General features: G+C 52.3%; 2 protein-coding genes across 8 annotated transcripts in view; one reads left to right on the top strand and one right to left on the bottom strand.

The window, feature by feature from the left end:
• The window catches only part of TMEM63B (transmembrane protein 63B), a 23,603-nt gene extending 9,451 nt beyond the window's left edge, over positions 1-14,152 (bottom strand). Inside the window, exons 1-10 of one of the 3 annotated variants that reach the window (XM_010979534.2) lie at positions 13,902-14,152; positions 7,540-7,722; positions 7,182-7,261; positions 6,912-6,950; positions 5,858-5,948; positions 4,444-4,481; positions 3,349-3,491; positions 3,199-3,250; positions 2,625-2,733; positions 2,037-2,107 (exon numbers count right to left, since the gene is read on the bottom strand). In XM_010979534.2, the coding sequence (XP_010977836.1) occupies positions 2,037-2,107; positions 2,625-2,733; positions 3,199-3,250; positions 3,349-3,491; positions 4,444-4,481; positions 5,858-5,948; positions 6,912-6,950; positions 7,182-7,261; positions 7,540-7,698 (782 nt within the window). In that variant the 5' untranslated portion in view covers positions 7,699-7,722; positions 13,902-14,152. Of the gene's footprint in view, positions 1-2,036; positions 2,108-2,624; positions 2,734-3,198; positions 3,251-3,348; positions 3,492-4,443; positions 4,482-5,857; positions 5,949-6,911; positions 6,951-7,181; positions 7,262-7,539; positions 7,723-13,332; positions 13,452-13,901 lie in introns of those variants that run through there. The other 2 variants (XM_010979533.3, XM_010979536.3) reach the window with 2 other exon arrangements.
• On the top strand, positions 12,923-24,812 carry MRPL14 (mitochondrial ribosomal protein L14). Of its 5 annotated transcripts, none has more exons than XM_031434618.2 (3): positions 12,923-13,048; positions 22,196-22,287; positions 24,327-24,812. In XM_031434618.2, exons 1-3 carry the CDS (start codon positions 12,980-12,982, stop codon positions 24,691-24,693), a joined length of 528 nt encoding a protein of 175 aa, XP_031290478.1. In that variant the 5' UTR covers positions 12,923-12,979; the 3' UTR covers positions 24,694-24,812. The 5 variants fall into 5 exon arrangements, with proteins under 5 accessions (XP_031290478.1, XP_010977841.2, XP_010977839.2 ...); XM_010979539.3 differs by lacking the exon at positions 12,923-13,048 and adding an exon at positions 13,556-13,656; XM_010979537.3 differs by lacking the exon at positions 12,923-13,048 and adding an exon at positions 13,622-13,752.

The raw sequence follows: 24,812 nt of genomic DNA, 5'->3' as shown, positions 1-24,812 counted from the left end.
CTGAGCTCTCATTTTCACCTGATTAATCTCTAATCCCCTAATCCCCACCACACAGGTCCTCTGATTCTGCACACAGGACAGCCCCTGATTCTGTTGGGTTAGTCCTCCAATCCAGACAGACCCTAGACCTGGACCCCAGACCCTGCTTGATACTGACAACTAGTGCAGGGGCTCCACGAGGAGTGCGTCTTGCATCACATACCCAAGCCTGGGCCAACAGCCCGCACACAGTAGGTGCTCAGTAAACACCTACTGTGCTGTGCTGAGCTGAATGGATGGGTCAATGAAATGGCTGTTTCATGATGCCCACCCCACTGATCCTAAAAACTTCAGTTAGGACTGTGGCCTCCCAGGCCCTGCTTAGAGGCTGACTGTTAATTTTAATCACAGACGGTTTCCTGAACAAAACCACAGACTGACCCCTGAAGCAGTCAACTTGGCCCGTGAGCTCCCCTGGATGCTGATTGGGTCTGGCTCTTCCCTGTCTTCCTGGGATGAAGCACATAGTTGGTGTATGACAAATGTGTGCTGAATCAAGGTGTGCTCACTGCGCCCAGGGCTCCGCTCCAGTGTCACCCTGTCTGTGCCCCGCTGCCCACCCCCTGGGAAACAGAAACCTTTCCTGACCCCTCTCACTCTGTCCCTCTCCCTGCTTTGGTTTTCTTCTTAGCACCTACCCCTACTTGACACGGTGTCTATTACTAGTTCATTTCTTTATCGTCTGCCTCGTCCCACTAGAATGTAAGCAGATGAGGGCAGGGGCTTTTTGTTCCTGCTGCATCTCCAAGCTCCTGCTCTAGTGCAGGCACACAGCAGGCACTCAAAAGATAACTGTTATGAGAGGACTTAGTGCCAGCTGACAGCTGATTCCACTTAGACGGTAACATTAAGATGTCACCTAATTCTGAGCACACACTGTCCTTAATCCTGACCCAGACTGCCCCCTAATGCGGAGCACAGCTTGAACCCCAGATGGGACCCCAAATCGTTCTCTCATACTGACCAACGATTAATGATCTAATTTTGGCTGCTGTTCTATGAACTGTATGAGGGCAGGGACCATTTCTAATCTATTTATGCCTGGTACACAGAAGGTGACCAATAAATGCATCTTGCATGAAAGAGTATTTACCCACTAAGGCTGCTCACAAAATGGTCAATCTCCTGTAACACAGGGGCCTGGAATCTGACCTGACTGGGCATTGACTCCCATCCCGTCTTGATCCAGGGCCATGACTGACCTCTGATCCAGGCCAACTGACCTCACTAAGTCCTGATCCTGACTAGAGATGGAGCCCTGATCCAGACCACCAATGTCCCTTATCAGGACTGCTGGCCAGCTCCTAATTCTCACCCCAGACCAGTCTCTGAGCAGACCCTGGACTGGCCCCTACAGCTGACCTCCACACTGCGAACCTCCCGAGAGCACGATGGTCTTCTACTCATTTTTACAGTCCCCAGGCTCCCCCCCGGTGACTGAAGCTCGGCAGCATCTGAGAAAGTTGCTGAGTGGACAGATGAATGCACGATGGGACCCCTAATCCTGTACACAGACTGTTCCAGCCACCTGGAAATGTGTACACCCCTCCTCCCCAACACAGACCTCTAGCTGAAAAGAGCCTCAGAAGAGATGCGGCCCAGGTTCTCTGGGGCCCCTTTGAGGGCCCAATGAAACTCGAGGCGCTTGGCTCTGCTAGTCTGCACCCAGACTGCAGAGTGCCACATGCAATTCTGAGACAGCCACACACCTTGAGGGCCCATGGAGTTTGGGTGGACAATCCATGACCCAGTTCAAGCCAGGAGGAGAGGCCCAGAGGACTCCCTTAAGTATTTCTCATATTTCTCCTGTTCTTGGAGGGGCCTATCATCCAAGTGCTAGATCGCCTTGGACTCAGAGAATTCTTCCTTAGCCTAACCCCCAGCCCCTACTGCAACCCCAGACCCCTGAGGGAGGGGAGTATGAGGATGCTCTTAGAGTTGGAAGGCAAAGAGGGTCCATGGGTTCTGCAGCAAGGGAGGGGCAGGGAACTACTCACTCAAAATGCTTCTTGATCTTCTCTGACTCTGCATATTTGGAGATTCCGTTGATGAAGAGAGTCCGCTTCACCTGGGGAGAAAGGGGGCCAGTTTGCCTTCCTGAGGCTTGGCTACCGGAGAATGCAGGGAGGGTGGGGGATAAGGGGAATGGAGAGGAGCAGACAGGAGTGGAAGGAGGCCTTGGGATAAAATCAGGCAGTGAGCAGGATGAAAGCCCCCTGGCCCCTTGCTCCCTGAGGGGTTATGTGGTGGGGTGGTTGGGGGAGGGACTACTCTCAGTGGCCGGTGTGCACTCACAGAACATCAACCACAGCTGTTTCCTGCCAGGTGCCTTCCACACACGGCCTCTCCTTATCTCCCCACCCACCTTGGGAGAGGTACTGTGGTTTTCTCATCCCACTGATGAGGAAACCCAGGCTGGGGGAGGTAACTTAACTGGCAGGATGGGTGCTCCTGAGATGCTGAGCCAGGATTCAAACGCACTGGCCTCACCCTGGGGCTGACCCCCACTTAGCACTCCAGCAGGAGGCCCATAGGGAAGAGGTGGCACTGGGCTCGGGGGCGGGGCCGGGCTCTGCTCCACTCACCAGGTCGTCCTCCTTGTAGCGCATCTTGGAGGTGTGTCTGCGCATGCTGTAGACAGTGAGCAGCAGGTACAGGAAGGCGAAGGAGGTGTGCAGCCATAGCAGGTTGTTCCTGGGGGGTGGGGGCAGAGGGGTGAATGGAGCCACCAGGGATGGGAAAACTCTCAGACACCCTAGTGTTAATTAAACCCTGGTATAGGACCTCTCTAGTGTCACCAGTCTTCTGATCCCCTCCCAGGGTGGGCCCCACACCCCACATCCTCTAGACCCCAAGATTGTTCCGTCCCAGCTGAACTGTCCCCCAGAGATCATCTCTTCATGCCCTGGCCTCTGGCTACACTGCCCTCCGACTGCCACCAACCAGCCCTCCTTGGCCCAAGGCTGCACACCCCTCTTCTCTGAGTGGCAATCTCTGGGATCCGTTCCTTCTGTCTTCATCCCAAGCCCTCAGGGCCCCACAGCCATCTCTGCAGCCTCAGCACCTCTCCCCCAAGCAATCCCCCTTTCCTCCCCTCCCCATTCCAGCCTGGACTCTGGCCACAGACCCAGGCTTCACTGACCAGCTTCCCAACCTTACCCTGATTTCAAGTTGGCAATGGTGGTTCTCCCAAAACTGTAGGCGTTGTTCTCTGGAGGATGGGAGGAGGGAGTGGACAACAGTGGGGTCAGGGAACGCCCCCTCCCGCCCCCTCCTCTCCCTGCCCCACCCATCCTGGCCCTCACTGACCCAGAAGGTCCCCTGAGAAGTTGACAGGCAGCACGATGCCTACGGAGAGGACGCCCACGACCACCAGCAGCCCAATGATGTGCCGCTGGAAGGACAGGTAGTGCACAGCATCGCCCCCACATTTGTCCCGGATCTCGTCATCCCTGCAGGTGCCGGGGGACAGAGGGATGAGGGGAGGACCAGGGCGACAGAGAGGCTACAGCGTGACTGCCCTTGCCTACCCCCCTCCCACATCCGCCCTAGCCCCTGCCAGTCTGGCAGCAGGACGGAGTTGAAAGGGGGGGGTCACTGGGTCCCCTATTTTCTGGGAGCGGAGGGAGAAGAAGGAGAGAGAAGGGAAGGGAGGGAAGGGAAGGATGCAGGGAAAAGGGGAGGGAAAGAGAAAGTAGAGGAGGAGGAGAGGGATGAGAAGGGGAAAGGAAGAAAAAGAAAGGGAGAGAAAAAGAAGACTGCAGAGAGGAAGAGCACTGAGAACCAGAGAGAAAAGGGAGAAGAGGACGGATCTGAAAGGGAAGACAGGATGGTAGCAGGAAGAGGCAGAGGCGGGAGGGAGGAGGGCGATCTGGGAAGTGGTGGTGCCTTATGGGTGCTGGTGAGGCCCCCTGGACTTGGGGAGGGGCCCGAGGGGGGCTGGGGGCAGTGGCGGTGCTGACCTGTCCAGGCTTCCTGCCTCTCTTAGGGCTCACTGCCTGCCTGCCGCACTCTGGCTCCATCTCCTGACTTCTGCCTGCTGCTGGCTGGCTGCTCCCAGCCTGCCTGTTGCCCCCACCCGCTGGCTGCACGGAGGCTCTGAGGTGGCAGCACCAGCCTCTGCTCTCATGGGGTGGCAGGGGCAAGGAGAGCTGAGGGCAAAGCAGGCCCCCCAGGCAGGGGGGCACACAGGAGACCATGGGGGTAAGGTGAGGCTGGCCCGGGGGGACAGCAGGGGCTGGACTTCAAGGCTTGGCCTCCTGGAGTAGGGAGGAGGGTGTTGAGCTGGCTAGGATGCTAACGCCCTCAAAGCTGCTGGCCTCTGGACTTTGTAGGGAGATGACAGGTCTGAAGTTTCTCTCTCTGTTTCTCTCTTTCTTTAGAGCCTGAAGACCTTTCACTTACTTTATCCTGAAGATGGCTGTCAGCCAGGAACAGAAACCCTGGGGGGACAGAGGGCTATCAGCTGGAGACTCCATCCCACCAACCCCAGCCTCCCTTCCCCTCAAGCATCCCCTCCACCCCACACCATCTTCATGACCACCGCCAGGCTGTGGCTCACCTGTCACAACTCCCACAGCCCCCGACAGAGACTAGCTCATCCCCAGACAAGGGGAGGGGAAAGGTGCCAGCCCTCAGAGAAGAAAAAGGACCAAAGCCAAATGGGGTTATCTGCAGGCTCTCATGCCCACAAATACCCAGGAGGGCAGCAGAACCTACAGTTGTGTGGGCCAGGGTGGGGATGGGCGGGATTCGGGGTTTGGAGAGAACTTCAGAGCTGTAGCTAACAAGGAGGGTTTGCAGTGTGGCTGAGGGGTGGGCCACGCTGCCTGAGGTCCTGCCACCTACCTTCTGGAATACCCAGAGTGACCAAACCAGGGTCACTGTGAGCTGCAATCTCCTCCCCTCAAACCCCTAGGCTTGCCTTCAGACAGAGACCCCACTCAGGGCAGGGTGGGGATACATGGGGGAGGGCTGGACAGAGACCCTCCCCCAACTTCCTACAGGGAGAAGGGCCAGGCCCAACATGGGAAAGGGGAGAGAAGTGCCCTCCAGCCAAGATGCAAGACTGTGCTACCTGCTGCCAACATCACCCGAGTCTGGGGACCATTTGGGGTGATACCTCTGCTGTGCCACTTACCAGTTTGAGTCCAACTCAGGAAGCTGATAGGCTTCTTCTGCTACGGTGGCTACAGGAGCTGCCACCCCCAGGGCCCCCAGCCTAAGCTGGACTGACCAGGGCCACTCTGACCAGGACTCACCCTGGCAGAATGATAGGGGGCCAGGCAGGTAATGCCAGAGAGTTGGGTCTGACATAAAATGGGTCTGTGGTCTGCTATGCATCACCAAGTACATGCCTTGTCTACAGGGGCTGCTGCCCCTCAGCGCCCATCCACAAGCAGGTCAGCCGGCCCCACGCAGCCAGGGGCTGCCAGCCTGCAGCCTCTGGGCAGCACAATGGATTCTGTATGTTTTGTTAGGCAGGCCTGGAAGGCTCATTATTACTTCTAGAACCATATCTAAGGAAAAAGGCGTTCTTAGGATTGACTGGTGGAGGGGGGACAGAACCCTACTGGGGCAAATGATGTTCAGAAGTCACAGATGTTAGGCTCAGGCTGGTTTGGAGGCTGCCATGGAAGACAAAGCCGGGAGTTCTGGGTCTGGTGGGCAGCCCTGTGGGTCTTGGACGAGCATCAGCCTTGCTGAGAAGGCCACTCTCCGTAGGTCCCTGACTCTGTATCACTGGAAGCTGGAGGCTGCTGAGCCCCCCTCCCCTGGAGGAGGGGGTGCTAAGAATTCTAGGGAGGGGGGCACTCACATTGTCTCTTTGGTCAAAGTCGACGGAGCTGGAGACAGACGTGAGACGCTCATATCGGTCATGACTGTCCCCGTGCATAGCTGAAGCCACACTGGGGGTGGGGGAGGACGAGAGATCAGAGAGCCTGGTGAGTCTAAGCCCCTGGGGAGCAGCGTGAAGTGGGTGGGCTCCCACTCCAGAGCTCCAGGCGCCAGACAAGACACAAAAAGCACAGAGGCGAAAGCAGGGCGGGGGGTGGGGAGGTTGTGACTGCCTTCTCCCTGCCTCCCTTAAATCCACCCCTCCCCTTCAGGGGACCCGGTGGACATAGGAGGCACTGATGCCGGGCAGTGGGCGAAGGAAGGGGGAAGTCTTCATCATCACCCAGTGGAGGTTGAAGAATGTGAGCTGGCCCTGCAGTTCTGGAGCTGACCAGCAGGGGATGGGGGGACAGAGCCAACACAGGGCAATGGGGGGATGGAGGACAGGCTGGACCAGGAGAGCCCCAGAGGGCGGGGGCTGAGGGGAGCTGGGGGATGTCCCCCACCCTCCCTCTTCCTCCACCCCAGCAGCTGTTGCAGCTCCAATGCCAGTCCTATAGACAGAGATGGTGACAGGACACAGAGGGCCAGACTGAGGCTTCTCTGGCAGCCCCCCTCCCAGGCCTCCAGAAGGGGTAAGCAGAGAACCCTGGAATATGAAGAACTAGCTGTTAGTGGGCGGGAAGCCACTGGAGACACCCAGTCTTGTCTCTGCGACCAACAGGGTGACTGTACTGTGGGTTGGATGGTTCCTCCACCCTAGCCAGCCACAGCCACGAAGGCTGGCGTGCTGGGCACTCGGGGACAGACTTCTCCCAGGCAGAGCCCAAGGGAGAGATTGGGAGTGAGGCAGAGACAAGCTGGGGAGCCCCCAGCTCTGCAAAGCACACCACCTGCGTTAATCCAAACGTGAGCCTGCAGAGGAGAAAACTGAAAAGAGAAACCAGCAACGTGTCAGGAAGAGAAGGGAAGCATGAAAGAGAAGAAAAGAGAAAGCTGGTTTAGTAGGGTGAGGGGTCTGCTGCCCCACATACTATTCCTGTTCCACTCGGTCCCTCTCCTGCCGCCGGTGCCTGGGGACAGAGAACAGACAGGGTTAGTGGGGGCGTGGAGGTCCCTGGGAACTGGCAAGGGACAAAGGCCCAGCTGCAGGCCCTCTGCGTCCCATGCCCACTCTGGGACTGGTCCCTCTCATCCCCCCACCAAAGTAAGGATGCAAGAAAGCTGGCTGTCTCCAATCTGTGTGTGCGGGTATGTGTGTGCGCGCCTGTGTGTAGGGGTAGGGGCAGGTCCCAGGGCTTTACCTGTCTGCATCTGTCACCAAGGCCAGCCGCCCATAGTCCCAGGCCACCTTACGGAGGATGGAGAACAAGAACAGCAGTGCCTGAGGAAGGAGGGGGTGGTTGGCAGGAGGAGAGGCTGCCCACCCACTGGACTAGTCAGGAGGGCAGGGCAGAGGGGCAGGATTCTTGGCTTAGAAGGGGAGGACCCTGGCTTGGGTGAATGGTCAGAGGCTAGGCTTGGGCTGGGTGAGGGGGATCCCTCCTGCAGTCAAGCCTGGGGAGTCAGAGGCAGGTGGGAGAGTGGTTAGAGCTGACGGTGTTGGCCAGCTATGTACAGGATGTGGGTGCCAAGGATGGAGGGTGGCATGTGGGCACTCACAAGGAAGCACATGAAGTCCAGAGCCAGCACAGTGGGGACGCCCCCGAACGGCAGGCCCTGCAGGACGGTGCTGCGGATGCGGGCACTGTAGCAGTAGTCCTTGGGGTTGCTGTTGTTGAGGGCCGTGGTGCCCAGTGTGGCCAGCAGGAAGGGCAGCATGGCTGCTACTGCCGCATGGTCCTCCTGGGCAGAGGACAGAGTGGTCAGCTGGACTCAGCCCCTGTCCCCTCAGGGTTCTGCTCATGGCTCTGGCAGGGTAGGTGTGGGGAGGGGACAGTGAGGGCAGATCCCTGGGCTGCTTGGGTGAGTGGAAGCTCTGGGCTCTGAGATAAGGGCCTGAGGAGGGGAGGGTTGAGTCACATGGATTTACCTTTACTGGCTCTTGGGCTGCAACCTTACCCTGGGTCTGGGGAACTTGGCCCAGATCTGGACTGGGGAGACTGGTTTTTCTAAGCTGGAAGTTGTCTGTGAGTCTCTTAACATTCACTTTCCACCACCTCCATATGCACAAATTCTCCAAACACAGACTCTGTCCCTGTCTCCATCTGCCTGTCTTAGGCAGGGGGCAGAGCTGAACTTGAGGGAAGATGAGGAGAGGTCTCAGGTCTGAGGATCCAAGGCTAAGTGGAGTGGCTCCAGGCCAGGGGTGGATGGGTCAAGGGCCAGTTACCTTATCCTGATCTTCTCTTTCTATCCCTGTTAGAAAAATGGCATAGTTCCAGTTGCTCAGAGTTTTCAACTCTGTTAATTATCTTCCCAATATAATTGGTTTCAAAATAAAATGTTCAGCTTTAGACTTGTCCCTCTGTCCTCAGAGTAGGGATCTGAGGATGGATTCAGAGTGGGAGGTTGGTTAAAAAGCAGGACTTCTGGGTTTGTGTTACCTGCCTCGCTCACTCCAGCTGCTTCTCTTTACTTTTCCTGGGTCATGGCAGCAGCTACACCTTTTTCCCCTCCAGCTCCCTCACCTCTTTCCAGTTGTCTCAGCTCCCGAGTGGTGTGAGGACTACAACTCCCAGAGTGCTCTGCTCCTACCTCTGGAGCAGGGCAGGCTGGGAATGCTGTGCCCTGTAGCGAGCCTTTCCATTGGCAAAGGAAGGGAGAGTGGGCGGGGGCCTCTTAGCCGGCCCAAGCCCCCTGCAGCCAGGGAAGTGCCCTCTGGCCTGGTTCCCTGCCACAGCCAGACTGTCCAGCCCTCCAACGGTCCTGGTGGATGGGTAAGGATGAAAGGGGCAGCCAGCTGGGATGCCTGTGTTCTGGAAACGCCTGGGGATCGAGATGAGCAGGGCTCTAGGTAGGCTCCCAGGGCGGAGAAGTGTGGCCACGACATTGCTGCCCCACCCCCATTCTACTGGAGGGCCCCTGGGGGCTCCTTCAGCTGACAACACTGAAGCTCTGCCGGAGGGGCGGGGGTTGTTCTCCAGGGAAGAAAGGAAACCAGACAAAGAGAGAGAACAACAAACCAAGAATCGGTGACTGCAACTGGGCGCTAGAGTCCCCCAGCCCCGGGGGGCAGCTCAGAGGGTTTCTCCGGCCCACCAATCCCTGATTTCCCCCCAGCCTCTTCCCAACATTTCAACTGCAGGCCAAGAAGTACCAGCTCTCAGATGGAGGGGGGAGCTGGGGTTGTTTGTGTGTTTCACTTGGTCCTAGGGAGTCTGAAAAGCCTGGGTTAAGGAGGCTAAGGGAGTAACTGCCCTGTTATGCCTCCCTCTTCCTTTTCCAGCCCAAGTTACCTTAAAAAAACAAACAAACAAAAAATACCCATTAACTTAGTAATTGTAGTAGGCACCATTTATGGAGTGCCTACTGTTTCAAGAATACAGACATTTTTCATTTAATCATCGACACTCCTGAGCTGGACATCATTGCCATTTTAAGATAAGGGACAGGGCTCAGAGAAGTTAAATAACTTTCCCAAAGTCACACTGCTCATAAAATGATGGACCCAGGGTTTAAACTTAGGTCAACTTCTTTCTAAAGCTAGAACACGTTTCAGGACACCTTGATGCTTTTCTGATGTGCATAGAACAGGACTCTGCAGACCACGGAAGCTTCATAACTGCTCCTTATGTGTTCTCTGGCTAGAGAATCCCAGAGCACTGTGAGAATGTGTGTTTAGGTGTGTAAACTTCTGTTGATCTATGTATGTGTGTGTATGTGGGTGTGTCTGGGAGGCTGAGTATATAAACATAAGGTGCACCAGGAGAGGTTAAAGTTAGGTATAGGTATCTTGGGGCTGTGGTAGTTGGGGTGCCTCTACATTACTCCCCCGCCATTAACTCCTAACTTCAACACACTCCAGAGATCGATTTAGCCCATACCCACTCCTTGCCTGTTTCTCTCTGAAACTCCAAGACTCCACCAGGCCAGAATATAATGGGTACAAACCCCTGGAGCAGCACCCCGCCCCCTATTCTATCCTCTTCACTCTGAGGAAGGTGGAACATTCTGGGTGCTCTTATGTTAAGGGGACCTGGCAGGGTGGGTGAGGGTCCAGGTACATGCTTAGTAACTGAAATCACCATGTCTGTCTGCTGCCCCGTCTTTACAGTCACAAAGCACTCTCCTCTCCACAACTGCATTGCTCATCCCACCTCCCCCGTGAGGAAGACAGGACACACTCCCCATTTTACAGGGGAGGAAGCAGGGACCCAGGCAGGAGAAGCTACTCAATGGAGGTCACAGGGCAGGAAAGGGTGGAGCCAGGGCCGGTGGCTCTGCTTGCTGACAGGGTTACTCCAAGCTCTTAATTGTGGGGGTGGGGTTGCTGGGCTGAATTTCACCCAGGGCAGCTGCTCTCAAAGCCTTCACTGAGAGCAGCTGAGAGAAGAGAGACTGAGGTAGAATATTTGGGGTAGGAGAGTGTGTGTGTGGGGGGTGCAGTTCATCCACTCCAGACGATTGGTTGCCTGAGTCAGCAGTATCCCAGAATTTCTCTAGTCTGACACTGAGGCTTTAGCTGGAAGTGTGTAGAGAGTGATGGAGGATTTTATTTCTAGCTAACTGAAGGTAATTTTACCACCAAGAAGTATGTGCATGGTTAGGGGTGGGGAGCTATAAGTTAAAAGTTTTTTCAAAGGGAGGGTATAGGGTATAGCTCAAATGGTAGAGCGCATGCTTAGCATGCACAGGTCCTGGGTTCAATTCCCAGTACCTCCATTTAAAAAAAAAAAGTTTTCCCATACAGAGTTACTTGGGAAGATTTAATTTAGGGCTTGAAATCATAGAAAGGCAGTGTCATCTGACTGGAGGAGATGAAAATGGAGGCTAGCTCTGCTACTATGTAACCTGGGCCTCAGTCTTGCAATCTGTAACAAAGAGATATTAGTATCCTTGGTCTACTCCTACCAACTTCAGAGAGAAGGGAAAAAACATATCAACAAATGAGGATAACAGTAGGAAAAGAACGCATTTATCAAATACCTGTTTAACTCATATTCTGAGTGCTTTACAAATATTATCTCCTTTACTCCCCATCACAACCCTAGGAGGACACTGAGGTACAGAGAGGGTACAGAACTTGCCTAATGTCACACAGCTAGTCTGTGATAGATCTGGACATAGACCAAGGCAACCTGACTCAAGTATGCTTTTAACTACCGCATGTTGTGACCTCAGTCAACAGAGAAGCCACTTCCACCAGGAAGCTGGGGGTTGCCAGCTATAGCTCTGGAGAAATGCCACACCCTCTCTCTACCTGTTTGCCATCCCTCTTGCTTTTAGCTCCCAGACCTTCCACTCAGGCACTGGGCTGGTGATTTCAGGTTCTGAGGCAGGGATAGGGGACAGGCAACAGAGCCTGATGGCTAAGAGCACAGGCTCCAGGATGAGGCACATTACCTCAGCACCTTGGGCCTCGGTTCCTTCATCTGTAAATGGGGATAATAATTCAGTCGTGTGGTTGTTTTGAAGATTAAACAAGATGACTTATGTAAAGCTCTTTATACAGTTCAAGGCACAAATTAATTATAAAACAATAGCTACTGCTATCAATAAAATATGGAACAAAAAGGGTTGATTTGTGGAGCATAACTGGTAAAAATCAAAATAAAAGAAAATATAGAATTTAATATGCTAGACTCCCTTTGTCTAGGTGGGCTTCTTGTCTAGACCTAAGGGCTTTTATTGCATTTGGGACTCTGCTACTGAGTGGCAGGTAATGTTTCCAAACTCTTCAAACAAACTGACCCATCTGTGTCAGGCTGGGAGGTAGGGGCGTGGGAGGGTGATGCTCTGCCAGGATGGGCCAGCAGTTCAGAGAAGAGAACTTGCTATTGATCAACTACCAGGCAGGGTGCCAGGCTCTTTACCTGTGCTAATCTAGTTTGATTCCTATGATTAATCTTGTAAGGAGGTGGTAGTACACAAACTTTTTAATTGAAACTAAGGTTCAGAGAGGTTAAGTAACTTGTCAAGGTCACACACCTAAAGAATGGCAGAGCTGGAATTTGAATCCAGGTCTCCAAGACTGTTAAAATTGGAGGGAACTTGTAGGATGTCCAAAAGGGAGTTCTTAGCTGCTCACCACTGCCTTCTGCCTTGCCACATCCCTACCCATGCACCCATAGGCCACGGCTCAGTTGGGTGAGCCAACAGCAGGCCCTAGCATGTGCCACCTGGGGCATGCCAGGGCCTGGACCTTCTGGTACCCTGGAGGACAGTCATGCTGTCACCCCCCCCCCCCCAAGCCTAGGAGATACTGCCACTCCCCTCCTCACATGTGCCTAGGAGGCAGGACTCAGGGTCCCTCCTGAGGAGGGGCTGGGCACAGCCTCACTCTTCTTGGGCTGCTGCAGACCCAAGGGGAGGCTGGAGAGTGGTACTGGGTACAGAAGTCCTGACCCTCCGTGTGTGCGCCCCTCGCCTTTCCCCCTCCAGGGAAGTGGAGTGCTGAGGGGACAGACCTCCACTCAGGGGACCCAGGCAGGTGGCAGCACAGAGCCCCAAGGGCAGCCGGCCTCTCTGACCTCTCCTCTCCACTTCCCAAGCGTCCTTCTCTTCTGGGAAACAAGGCGCCAAAGCTCCCTAGGTGGTCAAGAAGGCCAGGAGGGCCAAAGCGCGCCGCCTCCCCTCAATGGGGCCTTTGCCCCACTCCGGTTCCGCGTCCGAATCCTTTGCCCACCGCACCCTCCTACACAGGCCCCGGCGGTTCATGAATGAACTGCACTGTGTGGGGCGCAAGGAAAGGACGCTTTCGGGGCTAGTCGCCTCCCCAGTCCTCCGACCAGTCGCCAGAGTGGCCGGGGACAGCGTCCGGCCTCGCGCCAGCTCTCGAGAACCCTGTCCTTGCCCAAGCCGGAACCCCTGCCCTGGGTCGGCTACTCGGCGCCCGGAACAGGAGAAAAGATAAAAGACACCGAGGGCATTGGACTTGGCAACCCTGGAATCCAAAACTCGGGGGCGGGCGCGGCAGATTCCCCACAGCGGCGGCGGGCTGATGGGGCGCAGCTGGAACCACGGAAGGGCGCGGAGGGGCGCGGAGGGGACTCGCACCTGGACCCGGCAGGTGGGAGAAGAACGGCGCTACAGGGCCGGGGGCGGAGATCCCACCCCTCGGGATCTCTCCAAGGGTGGGGACAGAGGGCGGTGCACATCTGGACCCATGGCAGGGGTCGGAGGACTCATATTATAGGCTCAGGATCGTGCGGGGTTGGGGGCAGCGCGCGGCACCACTGGGTCCCGCAGGAGGTTGAAGGGAGGGGACGCGCAGCTGAGTCCGGGGTTTTTCTTAGGGTGGCGGTAGGCTCCTCAAAGAAAAGACAGGGGGCTGGGTAAGGGTCGCGTACTCACCCCCAGGCGCAGACTCGGCTCCGGCTCGGAGCCCCAGGTTGGGGCGGGGCGGGGCTGGGGGAGGGGGAGGTGGAGTCGCTGGGCGGCTCGAGCTCCGGGCTCCTGCGGCGGCCCGGGCAGTGTCGGGGGAGGGGGAGGGGAGGAGGCAGGGGGAGGAGGGGCGGGGCCTCACAGGTCCCACCTACCTCACGCAAGGAGCGCGCGCACTCTCGGATCGCCGCCCGCCCCGCTGGGTCCAGCGCGCAGGCGCAGAGTGAGAGACCGCGTGGGGGGGAAGGCGGCTCAGTGGGGCCCGCGGCGGGATATTCCAGGGCGGCGAAGGCGGTATGGAGTTGGGGAGGAGGGGACGTCACGCTCCTAACTCTCTGCTTCCCGGTTCCCTTTCTTCCCCGCAGTAGGGAAGGCGCAATCCGCTGGCGGGTGAGGAAGGGCCGGAGCGGGAGGATCGTGGGCCCTCTTGGGGCGGAGGGGCTGTGGGAGGGGTCCCGATGGGGACGGAAGCCTCTGACCCGGACTCTTCTCCCTGCTCCCTTGGCCTCTGCACCCCCGCGTCCCCGGCCCGCGCTCACCTGCTTTCCCGGGGAAGGGGCAGGCTGCCTTCAGGCCTTGCGAGGTGGCCTGGTCGATCACTCTGTTGCGGCTCCTCGGGTTTGTCTACTTCTCTCTTTCCTTTCCCAGCCTGGGTCTTGAGATGACTTTGTGACTTGTTTGCCAGGCGCTTGTGTGGTGTGGAGAGTGACTCCACTGCTTTCACTGTCACGCCGATGAGTAGCTCCCCCGGCTCCAGGGGGTTCCCTGGTTTCTCATTTCACCAGAGGCTGCATCTGCCGGGGATTAAGACTGGAAAGATGAGAGAGAGGGACAGAGAAAGGAGAGAGAGAGAGACACGTGTGTATTTGTGGGTCTGCTGCCTGTGTGTGTGCATGCTTCCACAAAATAGATCACCAAGGCAAACGGACTGTCTACTTGTTCATTTAATTTTGGGTTCCTGGAAAGCTCTCTTCAGGCTTGAAGGGGAATGATCTGGGGACAGAAAAGAACTATTCACTGTAGGCAGTAAATGCGCTTTGCCACCCTAAGAGATTGAATGGACTGAATTTATAAAGAGGTTAACAAAATAGCATATGACAGAGTCACCTTGGATTACTTGGGAAAAGCTAGAAGGTTGGGAGATAACTTGAACCTGGGCTGCTGGACAGAGGAAGGGCACTGCTTACCTGCATGTGTCTGGTTCTTGTGGTTGGTCAGTGTCTCTGCTGTTTGCTGGCTTTTTCAAGACAATTAGCTTGTGGAATGCAACTGTAAGGTTCTGATGCAGTTCAAACTGAATTCCCATTCAAATTGACTACCATTGGTTAGTTGGAAATCAGTTTAGTGGATCATGGCCATCATTTAAGAAAAAAATGAAGCAGAATAGAAAATACCAGAGTGCATTGTACTTAGTAAGGGTAAGTATTATTTCTTGACACTTGCTTCAGCTATACACACGTGTGAGTGTGTGTGAGCCTATTAGGAGGTATTACGCAATGTATTTCTGTGTGTCACAGAAAAGTTTGAGACACGCGGGTTTCCTGTGTTCTCCTGTTTACACTCTTGCCATCATCAGCCTGCATTTTCAGTCACTTAAAATTGTCCACGAGGATGCAATTAGTACATCAGGAATACACAGTAAAGAACAGAGTGGGTCTCTTTTTTGAGGGAAGTTACTACACTAGAAGAAAGACAGTTCACTCTTCATTCATGAAGCAATTGCAGCACAAGGATTTTGTTGGGGTAGGAAGTAGGTTGGGTCCTTAGGAAGGACAGAAAGGAAGATGGGGTTAAGCTGTGTTTGGTAGAACTGCCTGACTAGGCATGTTAACATATGGTAGATTCTGGATCTATTTCTGCCTGTGCCTAATTAGGGTCATCACATATTAACAGACGGACAGAAGAGGAAACATTTCAGAAAGCCTGAAATGAGAATTAAATTAAGGGCACTGTGGAATCTATGAAGGAACAATAGCCAGAGTGTTGTATTTTGCTCCTAAATATTAAGGGTGAAAACCTTCCCTGGAGTCCATTTTTCAGGTGGTACTCTGTTGGGCACTGAATATAATTATGTAGACTCTTGTCAGCATCTAGAATCTTACATGATGCAAGAGTCCTTTGAAGCCTATCCTGCCCCACTCCTGTCTCAGGGGATGATGACACCTGGACCCACATAAGATGGATTTTCCTATTGTTTTTGTTACTTGGATAATTCTTATGGCCACATAGGGGCTTGGGAGGATCTCAAAAATAAGTTACCATTGATCCTTCCTTTTTAGAGGCTGATGGTTGGTTCTGGGTTGTGGCTTACCCTGGTGTGATTTTACACGTGTATTAACAATGACAGCCAGCTTGTACAAGAGGATTATAATTCAGATCCCAGAAATGTTGCTATGGGTCAGGTGTGCTCTCTTAGTAAGAAAGGTGCCACACAGCGTATTATTCATCAGGGAAACACAACTCAGAGTGGGAAAGTCTCCTTGTCAAAAACTTAAAAAAAAAATCATCTAGGTCTTTCGAAAAAAGGGCGCACTTTTCCATGTCTACATTAAACTGAAAAACACTTTCAGGACTGAATGATCTTAAAGAGACACTCATAGTGCTGCCCTGAGAATCAGGGAGTGAGGCTGCCCTCCCTGGTCAGGATCTGGGAAACAAACTGCATATGCTGCAGACCTGGGCCCTACTGGTTAATTCAGAGAGGGATTTTCCACTTGAGAATAAGTCCTTACATGAGTGAAGCTAAACCACTTTCATTTCTGTGCCCCTTTGCTCTTCCCAGTGACTCTTGCTGGACAGAATCACTGAGACCAGGAGAAGTGGTTTCCAAGGTCACAGACTGAGCAGGAGAGGAGGGAAGGGAGGGGTGAAGGAGATTCACTTTCTTTCAGATTTTTGGCTTTTTGGCTTTTTGTTTCCCTAACCCCTGCCTGCCTGCCTGTCTACCTGACAGTTCCATAAACCTGGCTCCTTGCCACTGGCTTGGTAGAGGTACTAATAGGAAAGAAATACGAATGTGATTAGGTAGAACTCAGCTTTGCCTTGTGCTGTTTTTTTGAGTTTGAGCATACCGAGAATGTTACAAACTTATTTCTGAAACTATAGGTGTTTGCATACCTGTGAGGTGGGGATGGTGGGAGAGCAAAGCTAGAATAGATAAAATCTACACATTGAAAAACCAGCTTGAATAGTTAAAAATTGTCAGGTACTGTTCAGAACCATGATTTTAAATACTTCTATAACAAGGTGGAGCAAACAAATATACAGGTTAGGTAAATAAACAGAGATAAGAACCCTGAAACATTTTTTTTCTTTGTGAATCAAATTGAGAACCAGTTCCTTACTGGTAGCCAGGGTAGACACAGCCCATTGTGCTGTTGTGGAATGCTGTGAGCGCTCACACCTTTGCGGGTGATCAGAGTCAGCTTCAGCACTGGTCCTAGGCCGCTCTGGGTGTAGCGTAGATATCTATTGCAAAGACAGCTTTTAAATTCCTGAGTTTTAAAAGATTATGTGGCAGCTTTGACAGAGGAGCAAGTGTACTTGCACTGTGTGGAGTACGTTTGTTTCCGGGAGGTTTGTTAGTGGAGACAGCAGCATCTCGGCCATGCAGCTGTCGTGCCAGGTGTAATAGAAACAACCTTCTACCCTTCCTCGGACAAGTCAACAGTTCGCTTAACACTTCAGACTTCATTTCTCCATCTGCAAAATGGCACTTACTCTGTTGAACCCTTAGAACTGCCCAAAATCACCCTCTGAAAACTGTTGGTCTTTGTTTTTGTCTTTCCATTGGGTGCTCAGGAATGAAATCATCCAAGAAAGTGATCTGTGTGAAAGTACTTTGAACCTTGTATTATGTTATACTTGTGTGAGGTTAAAAAAAATGCACAAAACTTCCTGGAAGAGAATCCTTCCAGGACAAAACAGTAATGAGTATTTAAGCAACAAATAAATAAGAGCACTTTTTGGTCCAGAATGATTGGCGTGAAACCTGCAGGAGATAGGAGGTGTTGTCAGCATGACAGGGCGGAGGATCCAGGGAATTCCCTTGTTTTGATTCCTCGAAGCTGCCAGGCCTCTGCTTTTTCCTGCTGTGATTTAAGAAGGACATTTACATCCTTACACTCAGCAGAGTTTGGCCTTTTTACGGCTGGGCCTTGTACTTGATTTCTCTTAGTGTTTCTTTTTCTTTTCTGTCACTTACTAGCAGAATCTCCTTTAAACACTGTTTTATGATTGTGCTGAACTTTTTTATTTGCTTTTTGTCTTTTTTCTTTAGAACCCATTCCTCTTGAAAAGCTTTTAAAATGTAGGTAACAGGCCAGGCACGTAAAAATGACAGTTGTTCAGGAAGAAACAATGTATAAATATATATGGATCTGTGATACTAAGTACAACATTTTGCTGATTCCTAAAGCTCAAGTAATGATACTTTGCAGCTTTTGACAAAGCATCAGAGGCATAGACTCTTTCTGTCTGCTTTTCTAGTCTCTGTGTATTAAAATTAGCTAAAAATGAGCTCTCAGTGTCTTGGACGCCCCCCTAAGTCACCAGAAGCCTGGGTGAAAGGCACGAGAAACACCCCCCCCCCCCAGCCTGGAGCCTGTCTGGAGCTGGAGGATGAATTGCAATTGCAGATGCATTTTATGCATTTAACAGATACTCACTGAACTCTGTTTGTATGCCAGGCGCTGTTCTAGGTCATGAGCATGCAAGCAATGAACAGGGCGGGCCTGGTCCCTGCCCTCACAGAGAGTACTTCCAATGGGACCTATGAGGTCATGCTAGGTCAAAAACTCACCTCTGTGTCCCTGAAATCTACAGTTCTCCCTGGCCTCCACAACCAAAGGGATATCTTAATGTTAAACCAGGATGGAAAATGAGCATGATCTTTGGATTGTGTTAGGTAATATCTCTCCGTCTCTCTCCTTTCCTTCTCTTGCCCTCCCCGCACCCCCCCCCCCCCAGTGGTTGTGATTCATGCTCTAAACCTGGAGGGCATTGCTCAGTGCTGACCAGGAAGTGGCATGAAAAGCCATCCCTGGCACTAGAGTTTTCTGAATACCTGGCTTCCTCCGAGTGAGAGTTTGGAGGAGGAAATATCATTGGGGTTAGCTTCCTGTGCAAACACATGATTCAGGATAACATTGCTTGTGAAACAAAGCATTATATATAGACTGATCTGAAGTGAATCAGAGCCTGTGTCTACAGGTTGGATTTATGCTAGGAAGTAACATCGGGGCAATCAAAATTGCTTCAAAGTAAATTTCTGCCTCCATTACTCTTCCCCGATCTGAACCAGTTGTTTGTTTAGTGGTGGGATATGGTGTTTTTCCACAGTGGGCAGTGAGGCACCAGGCCTGGGAGATGATTTCAGGGGCCTGTGAATGTAGCATGGGCTAACCTTCCATGGCCAGCACCATGGCTCTTCTAAAGCATGTTTGCATGTGATGTGCTGGTTCCTGATACACAGAGAAGAACTCCAGTGTCTGGATTTCCCTGTGCGATGCCATAGGTGGGGGATCTGTCTTTCTGTTGGCTACCTTGTTTATTTTATTCATCAAATATTTATTGCACTGTTACTCTATCAGGACCTGCTGGGATCTTTTGCTGGGGTGGCAATAGAGGGGACCACAGATTTTTCTGTATACAAATATATTTGGTCCTTTTCTGCTTTCAAGTTCATAGGAATGCTTACTGCTGTTCATTTGATGTCTTTAAGTCCTTTGGGTCTGGAGGTCACTATCAGATCCACCAAAGAGCTAGTGAAAAGCCTTTGAATTAGGCCTTTTCTTGTGAAGTGCTCCCTGGAGACGTGAATGTATTACTCTTGTGTATGAGGGCAGTACAAATAATCCTGAGTCTGTGTGATTCCTAAATTCATTCCTGTAGTGAGTTCAGAGGCCATGTTGTCAAGATCTCTGTGGTTTCTGAGTTGTGGATAGTGAGTAGCAAGAACTAGAATGTTCAGGGATGTCAGCCTTATCTCAAAAAAAAAAAAAAAAGAAAGAAAGAAAGAAAGAAAAAGAAAAGAAATCTAAATTTATTCCATGTCTGAATTTGGATAGTGAAAGCTGGGCCTGTGAGAGTTCCTTTGGCTAGGGACACCCAGGCATCCTAGGTGTGCAACGCTGCTGGCAACGGATGCTGCAGCCTTACACAGAGCTTCTCGGAGGAGATATGTTTGGAGCTGGGGCAGATTTCGCTGGACATAGATGAGCCCAGGTTGTAGGGATGGCTTATGAGCAAGGCAAAGAGAAGAGGACTGGGTTTGGGTCTGTGCACAGACTGCTCTGCAGATTTTATTTTAGGGAAGTACCTTAAACATTGGGGTTTGTTATTCCCAAGTCAGAGAAGTTCTGGGAAGTCCCCAGGCGCTTCTGCATTTCTTGGACTCATGGTGCAGTGTGGAGAGGCTGGGTGTTGCGGTCTCGGGAGAGGGGATGTGGGTGGCGCCAGGCTAATTGTGAGGGCTCGGTGGAGGAGCTGGGGGAGCCTCTTTTCTCCCAGGGAGTGAGAGCAGGGGCCCGCCAGCATCCGTCGGATGGATGGGAAGGCATGGCTGAAATTGGAGGGAGGTAACTGCAGCCTGGACCAGAAGGACTGCTTTTCAGAGCTCCTTTCTTTTCCCCCTTAAAGCCAATCTTCCATTATTGCTGAGCGTAGAGCTCTTGTTGCCACCTACCCTACGAATTGTCTTCAAAGCCTAAGTTGGATTAAAGAGAATAACTTTTACCTGGTGTTCTTCTGCATTTCAGTTGATTCAGCAAGCAGTGAGTTGGGTCTGAGAGAAATGTGCATGAGATATCAGTATTCTTGATGGAATAAGGATGATCTAACAGTTGGAAAAATATTAATGTTTAAATTTACCATGTTAACTGTGTTGAGTAAGAGCGTGAGTTCAGAAAGCCAACTACTTCAAACTTCAGCTTTGTCACTCCCAGCTGTGTGACTTGGGCAAACTATGCAACCTCTCTGGGCCTCATTTCCTCACATATAAAATGAGGCTAATAATAGTGTCCATTTCATAGTTTTTGTGAGGCTTAAATGAGATGATGATGTAAAGCACTTAGCCTACTGCCTAACACACTGTAACTACTTGATACATTTCCATTAAGAAAGAAAACAGAAAAGGACCAGATGACCCTTACAGCTGCTTCTCACCCTGAGCCCCTTATGTGAAGTGGGCTTTGTACGGCAGCGTGAGGCCGTAGGGTGTGGAGGGAAGACCCCTGGACTGAAGCTGGGGGCACTTCTGGTTCTGCTTCTGCCCTCAGCTAGTTATGGGGCTTTAGTCCCTTCCTCTCTCTGTCTCTCAGTTTCCTAATCTTTGAAAGGAGACAGCCGTGAGGTGATGATGATGGAGATGGTAGTAGGTACTGTGTGCGTGCACCGCGCTCCGTGCTTTACATGGCTTCTCACGACCACCTTATGAGTAGGTGTTCAGATGGGGAAACCCTGTGTTACAGGTGGGGAAGCTGAAGCTCACAGCCCCTTGCCCAGGGCCACTGAGCTGTAAAGGTAAAGCTGGCCTCATCTGATAGTCTTTGATTCGGTGCATCAGATGTTAATATTTCTATAAGTTGGCTGCCTGCTTTTGCATGTAGTTTTCTGATCATAATTACATTTCGGCCAATGCTTCCTGGGTTGTCTCAAGGAAAACACTGGAGAATAATCTTGCAATTTGAGGCTAAATTGTAGTTTATAAGCATTTCTGGAGTGTTTAGGTATTCCTGTAAAAATGAATAATGAGGTTTTCCCTCACCCTTATCGAATAAAACCTTATCTGAGGTGCTTTGAGCTTGTGCAAGGCAAAGCTATGTGTAAATACTACAGTGGTAGAAGCTTTCTCAACAGAGCTCTCGAATGAGGCTTTTTGTAGCCAAACACTTTGATGAAAGAGCAGGCATGCTTTGCCGCTGGAATTGTCGACAGGCTGTAGGGTTTTCTTAAACATTCCCTTCCCTGTTGCCCAGGTGTTGCAGGAACCTGGGAGTTGCCAGATGTGTTGGCGCTAGGGAGCCTCGGGCTCGAGTTTCTGCAGCCTGGAGTCAACAGCGTTGGGTTGGTGTTTGCTCTTTTATCTCCCACTTCCTCTCCCAAACCGCACTTTCAGCTGCAGGATGGGGTAGGTAGTTCTTCTGTGTTATGTTGTTGTTTGGGAGACTGATCCAAATGGAGACCGTGGTTCGTGACTTGGCAAGGGCATCCTTTGTCTCTACTTGGCTAACCACGAGCTGTCCAGGTGTTCTGGCTTTTACATTTGGGGGAAAGGTGATATGGTGACAGACAACCTGGACAGTTGCTCAGATAATCTGCTTTCTTCCACGAAGTAAAAGTTCTGGTTCCAGGAGGCATGTGAGTGTCAACAAGGGTACCAGGAGGCAGGTGTGGAGGGCTTGGGAAGTGGTCCCTGCCTGGGTGTGTCCCAGAGGATTCATGCTCTCCTGCTGCCTGTGGAAGTGATGTAATGGTGAAGGCATTCTCTGAGCTGTGGTGCTACCTACTGCAAGAACTGTTGTGGGCCATTCCAGCTCTCTGACCCCGGAGAGAATATGACTCAGCAAAATTGTAGCTGGAATTCCATCTAATCATCTGTGAATCTTTTAACCACTAAGATTTATATTTAGTGACTGATGATCTTGTGCTCAAAGTTCCATCTCCCACATGAGTCCCCAACAGTCTTTTTTTTCCCCCCAACACTCTCTTACCAAAAAATAAAAATAAAAATAAAAAACAATCCAACAAAAAAACAAAACAAAACAAAAAAACCCCTGGCTCTGAGTGAGGACATTGACTTAGAAATAAATCCTTTCCCCCTCTTTCCCTGCAGGACTTGCCTTCTTGGGATCTCATGGCTTTCTTTACTGGGCTCTCAGGCCCCTTCGCCCACTTGAGCAGAGCACTCAGCCAGCGCTGTTTCAGGTAACTTCCCGTTAAGTTCTTAAAGCTATGTCTCTGAGTGAGCCTCCCATCAGGGCTGGGTATTTTGGTGACTAAAGCAGGAGTGGAAACTGAGGGAGGTGGGCTTGGGGTCAGGGAAAGCTAAGGGAATAGATGGAGCTGGGATTTGGTTAAGCCAGGTGAGGGGGAGAGGTAAGGTTCTGTTGGAGGCAGGATCAGGAAGGGAGATGGAGGAAGATGAAATCTCCATCCTTGCAGGCTTTTGTAGTGAATCTGACATCTCTCGACACTGTCACTCCCCCAGTACATTAAAACTCTCTCTTTTAAAAATGAAATCTTTTTTTTTTTTCTAAATCACATGCTTATTAGCAAAAACTCAAGCATGATGGAAGTGTGACAACCTCCCCTTCCCCGTTTGGATGCTAAGCCAGGGCAGAGAGCATGGGTTGCATTCCTGTTGGCAAACATGCCTTTTGGCCCTGTACGAGCACTCATTCCACAAGCATTTACTGAGCCCTGTGCCTGGGGTTGGTCACAGAGAGATGAATAAGAATTGCTTCCTGCCCTGGAAGAGTTCTCACAGTTGGCCATGGGAGCAAACTTGGAAACAAATAACTCTAAGAAAACGTGGCCAGTATAATAATAGAGGCTTGTACAGTTCTTTGGAAGGCCTGAGACAGGGGTTGCTAATGGAGGAGGTGGAGGAGGAGAAAAGGAGGCTGGAGGCGGCCGAGGAGGAGAAAAGGAGGCTGGAGGCGGCCTTCCCAGAAGGGAAGTGGGGGCAGGCCCCGTCCCCGAAAGGCCAGGCATCCCTGGAGAGCTCCAGGGGTTCCCAGCCACAGAGTGAGTGGTAGGAGATGGTGGACCTCAGAAGGCAGGTAAGTTGGGGCCAGGCTGTTGACAGTTAGACAGTGGGGACCACTGAGTAATCCTAAGCAGAGGAGGGGCCTCTGTTTTATATTCTAAGAAGGGCTCTTAGTTGGCAGAGTGAGGTGCACAGGGAGCCGGTTAGGCCACTAACAGGTCTTGGTGCGGGAGAGTGAGCTGCTGGATAAAGAAGTGTCGACAGGGGTGGAGGGAAGGGACACAGGTGTTCAGGAGGTGGTATCAGTGGGATGAGGCAGAGAGTGGATATTGATGGAGAGAGGTTTATGGCTTGGGAGCTGGAGTGTCTGGAGGAGCCACTATCTGGGCAGGAAACGCAGCAGCGGGAGGAGGTTTGCGGGGGTGGGGGTGATGAGGTCACTGTGGGACCTGCTGAGATGGCAACATCTGTAAGACACGTGCGGAGTAGGAGTGGAAGTACAGGACCGGAGTATAGGAGAGAAGAGGGGCTGGAGATGGGCTCTACTAGCTGCAAGGAAGGGGACTAGGGAACGTTGCCCAGGGTGGGCATGTGGAGTGAGAGGAGAGGACCTGGGTGCCCCTGGAGAACACAGCACTAAGGGCTGGGCGTCAGGAAACTAGAATTCCCACTGCCAATCAGATTGCTTAATAATAGCTTTTCTGCCCTTAATAGGTACTCTTTCTAGTGGAGAAAAATGTATTAAAACGAAAGATTGTTACCTTGTGTTATTTTCAGTTTCTGCTATGTTGTGTCGAGGGACTCACTTAGCAAACGCACTCACTTGTCTCCTCTGGTTCCCAACAACATGTAGATGGACACGTGGGGATCGGTATATTCCGGGGGAGCAGGTTTTGCAGGCTAGGCAGTGGGCGGGGTGGGGCCCATAAGGTATTCCCTTAATCCTCAGAGTCCTTTTGGAAACCAAAGGCTTTAAATTAAGGCTGCCATGAAGTTCATTTGTAACAGAAAATTGGGTCCTCTTTAAAACCCATCCAGATTGAGGTGCTGACCCGGCAGCAGCAGCTGTAAGGAGCTGCGAGGGCGCTGCCGTGGGCACAGAGAAGTCTGCACAGGCACCACCTCTGCTGGGGCCCTGGCCGTGCTCCGTCCGGCGTGTTGGTCACTTGCACGGTCTCCTAAGCCTTGCCTGGCAGAGGCCTCTGCTCCCTGATTGAGCGACATGCAGACCTCGGCTTTTTTTCCCTTCCACCAGCACCACTGGGAGCCTCGGTGCAATTCAGAAGATGACGCGGGTGCGTGTGGTGGACAACAGCGCCCTGGGGAACACCCCATACCATCGCCCGCCTCGCTGCATCCACGTCTATAACAAGAACGGGGTGGGCAAGGTGGGTGACCGGATCCTGCTGGCCATCAAGGGGCAGAAGAAAAAGGCGCTCATTGTGGGGCATCGCATGCCCGGCCCCCAGATGACCCCCAGGTTTGATTCCAACAACGTGGTGCTCATTGAGGACAATGGGAACCCTGTGGGGACCCGAATCAAGATACCCATCCCAACCAGCCTGCGCCAGAGGGAAGGCGAGTTTTCCAAGGTGCTGGCCATTGCTCAGAACTTCGTGTGAGCAGAGCCCAGGCCCCGGCCACAGGGGGCTTGTGAAAGGAGCCCTTCCGAGAACTGCACCTGTGCTGAGAGGGAGCCCGCGGAACAGTGTCCTGAGAGAAAATAAATGTTCTCGTGTCC

The sequence above is a fragment of the Camelus dromedarius genome, chromosome 19 (genome assembly GCF_036321535.1).
Source record: "Camelus dromedarius isolate mCamDro1 chromosome 19, mCamDro1.pat, whole genome shotgun sequence".
Lineage (NCBI taxonomy): Eukaryota > Metazoa > Chordata > Mammalia > Artiodactyla > Camelidae > Camelus > Camelus dromedarius.
This window is presented reverse-complemented; position numbering and strand designations above follow the sequence as displayed.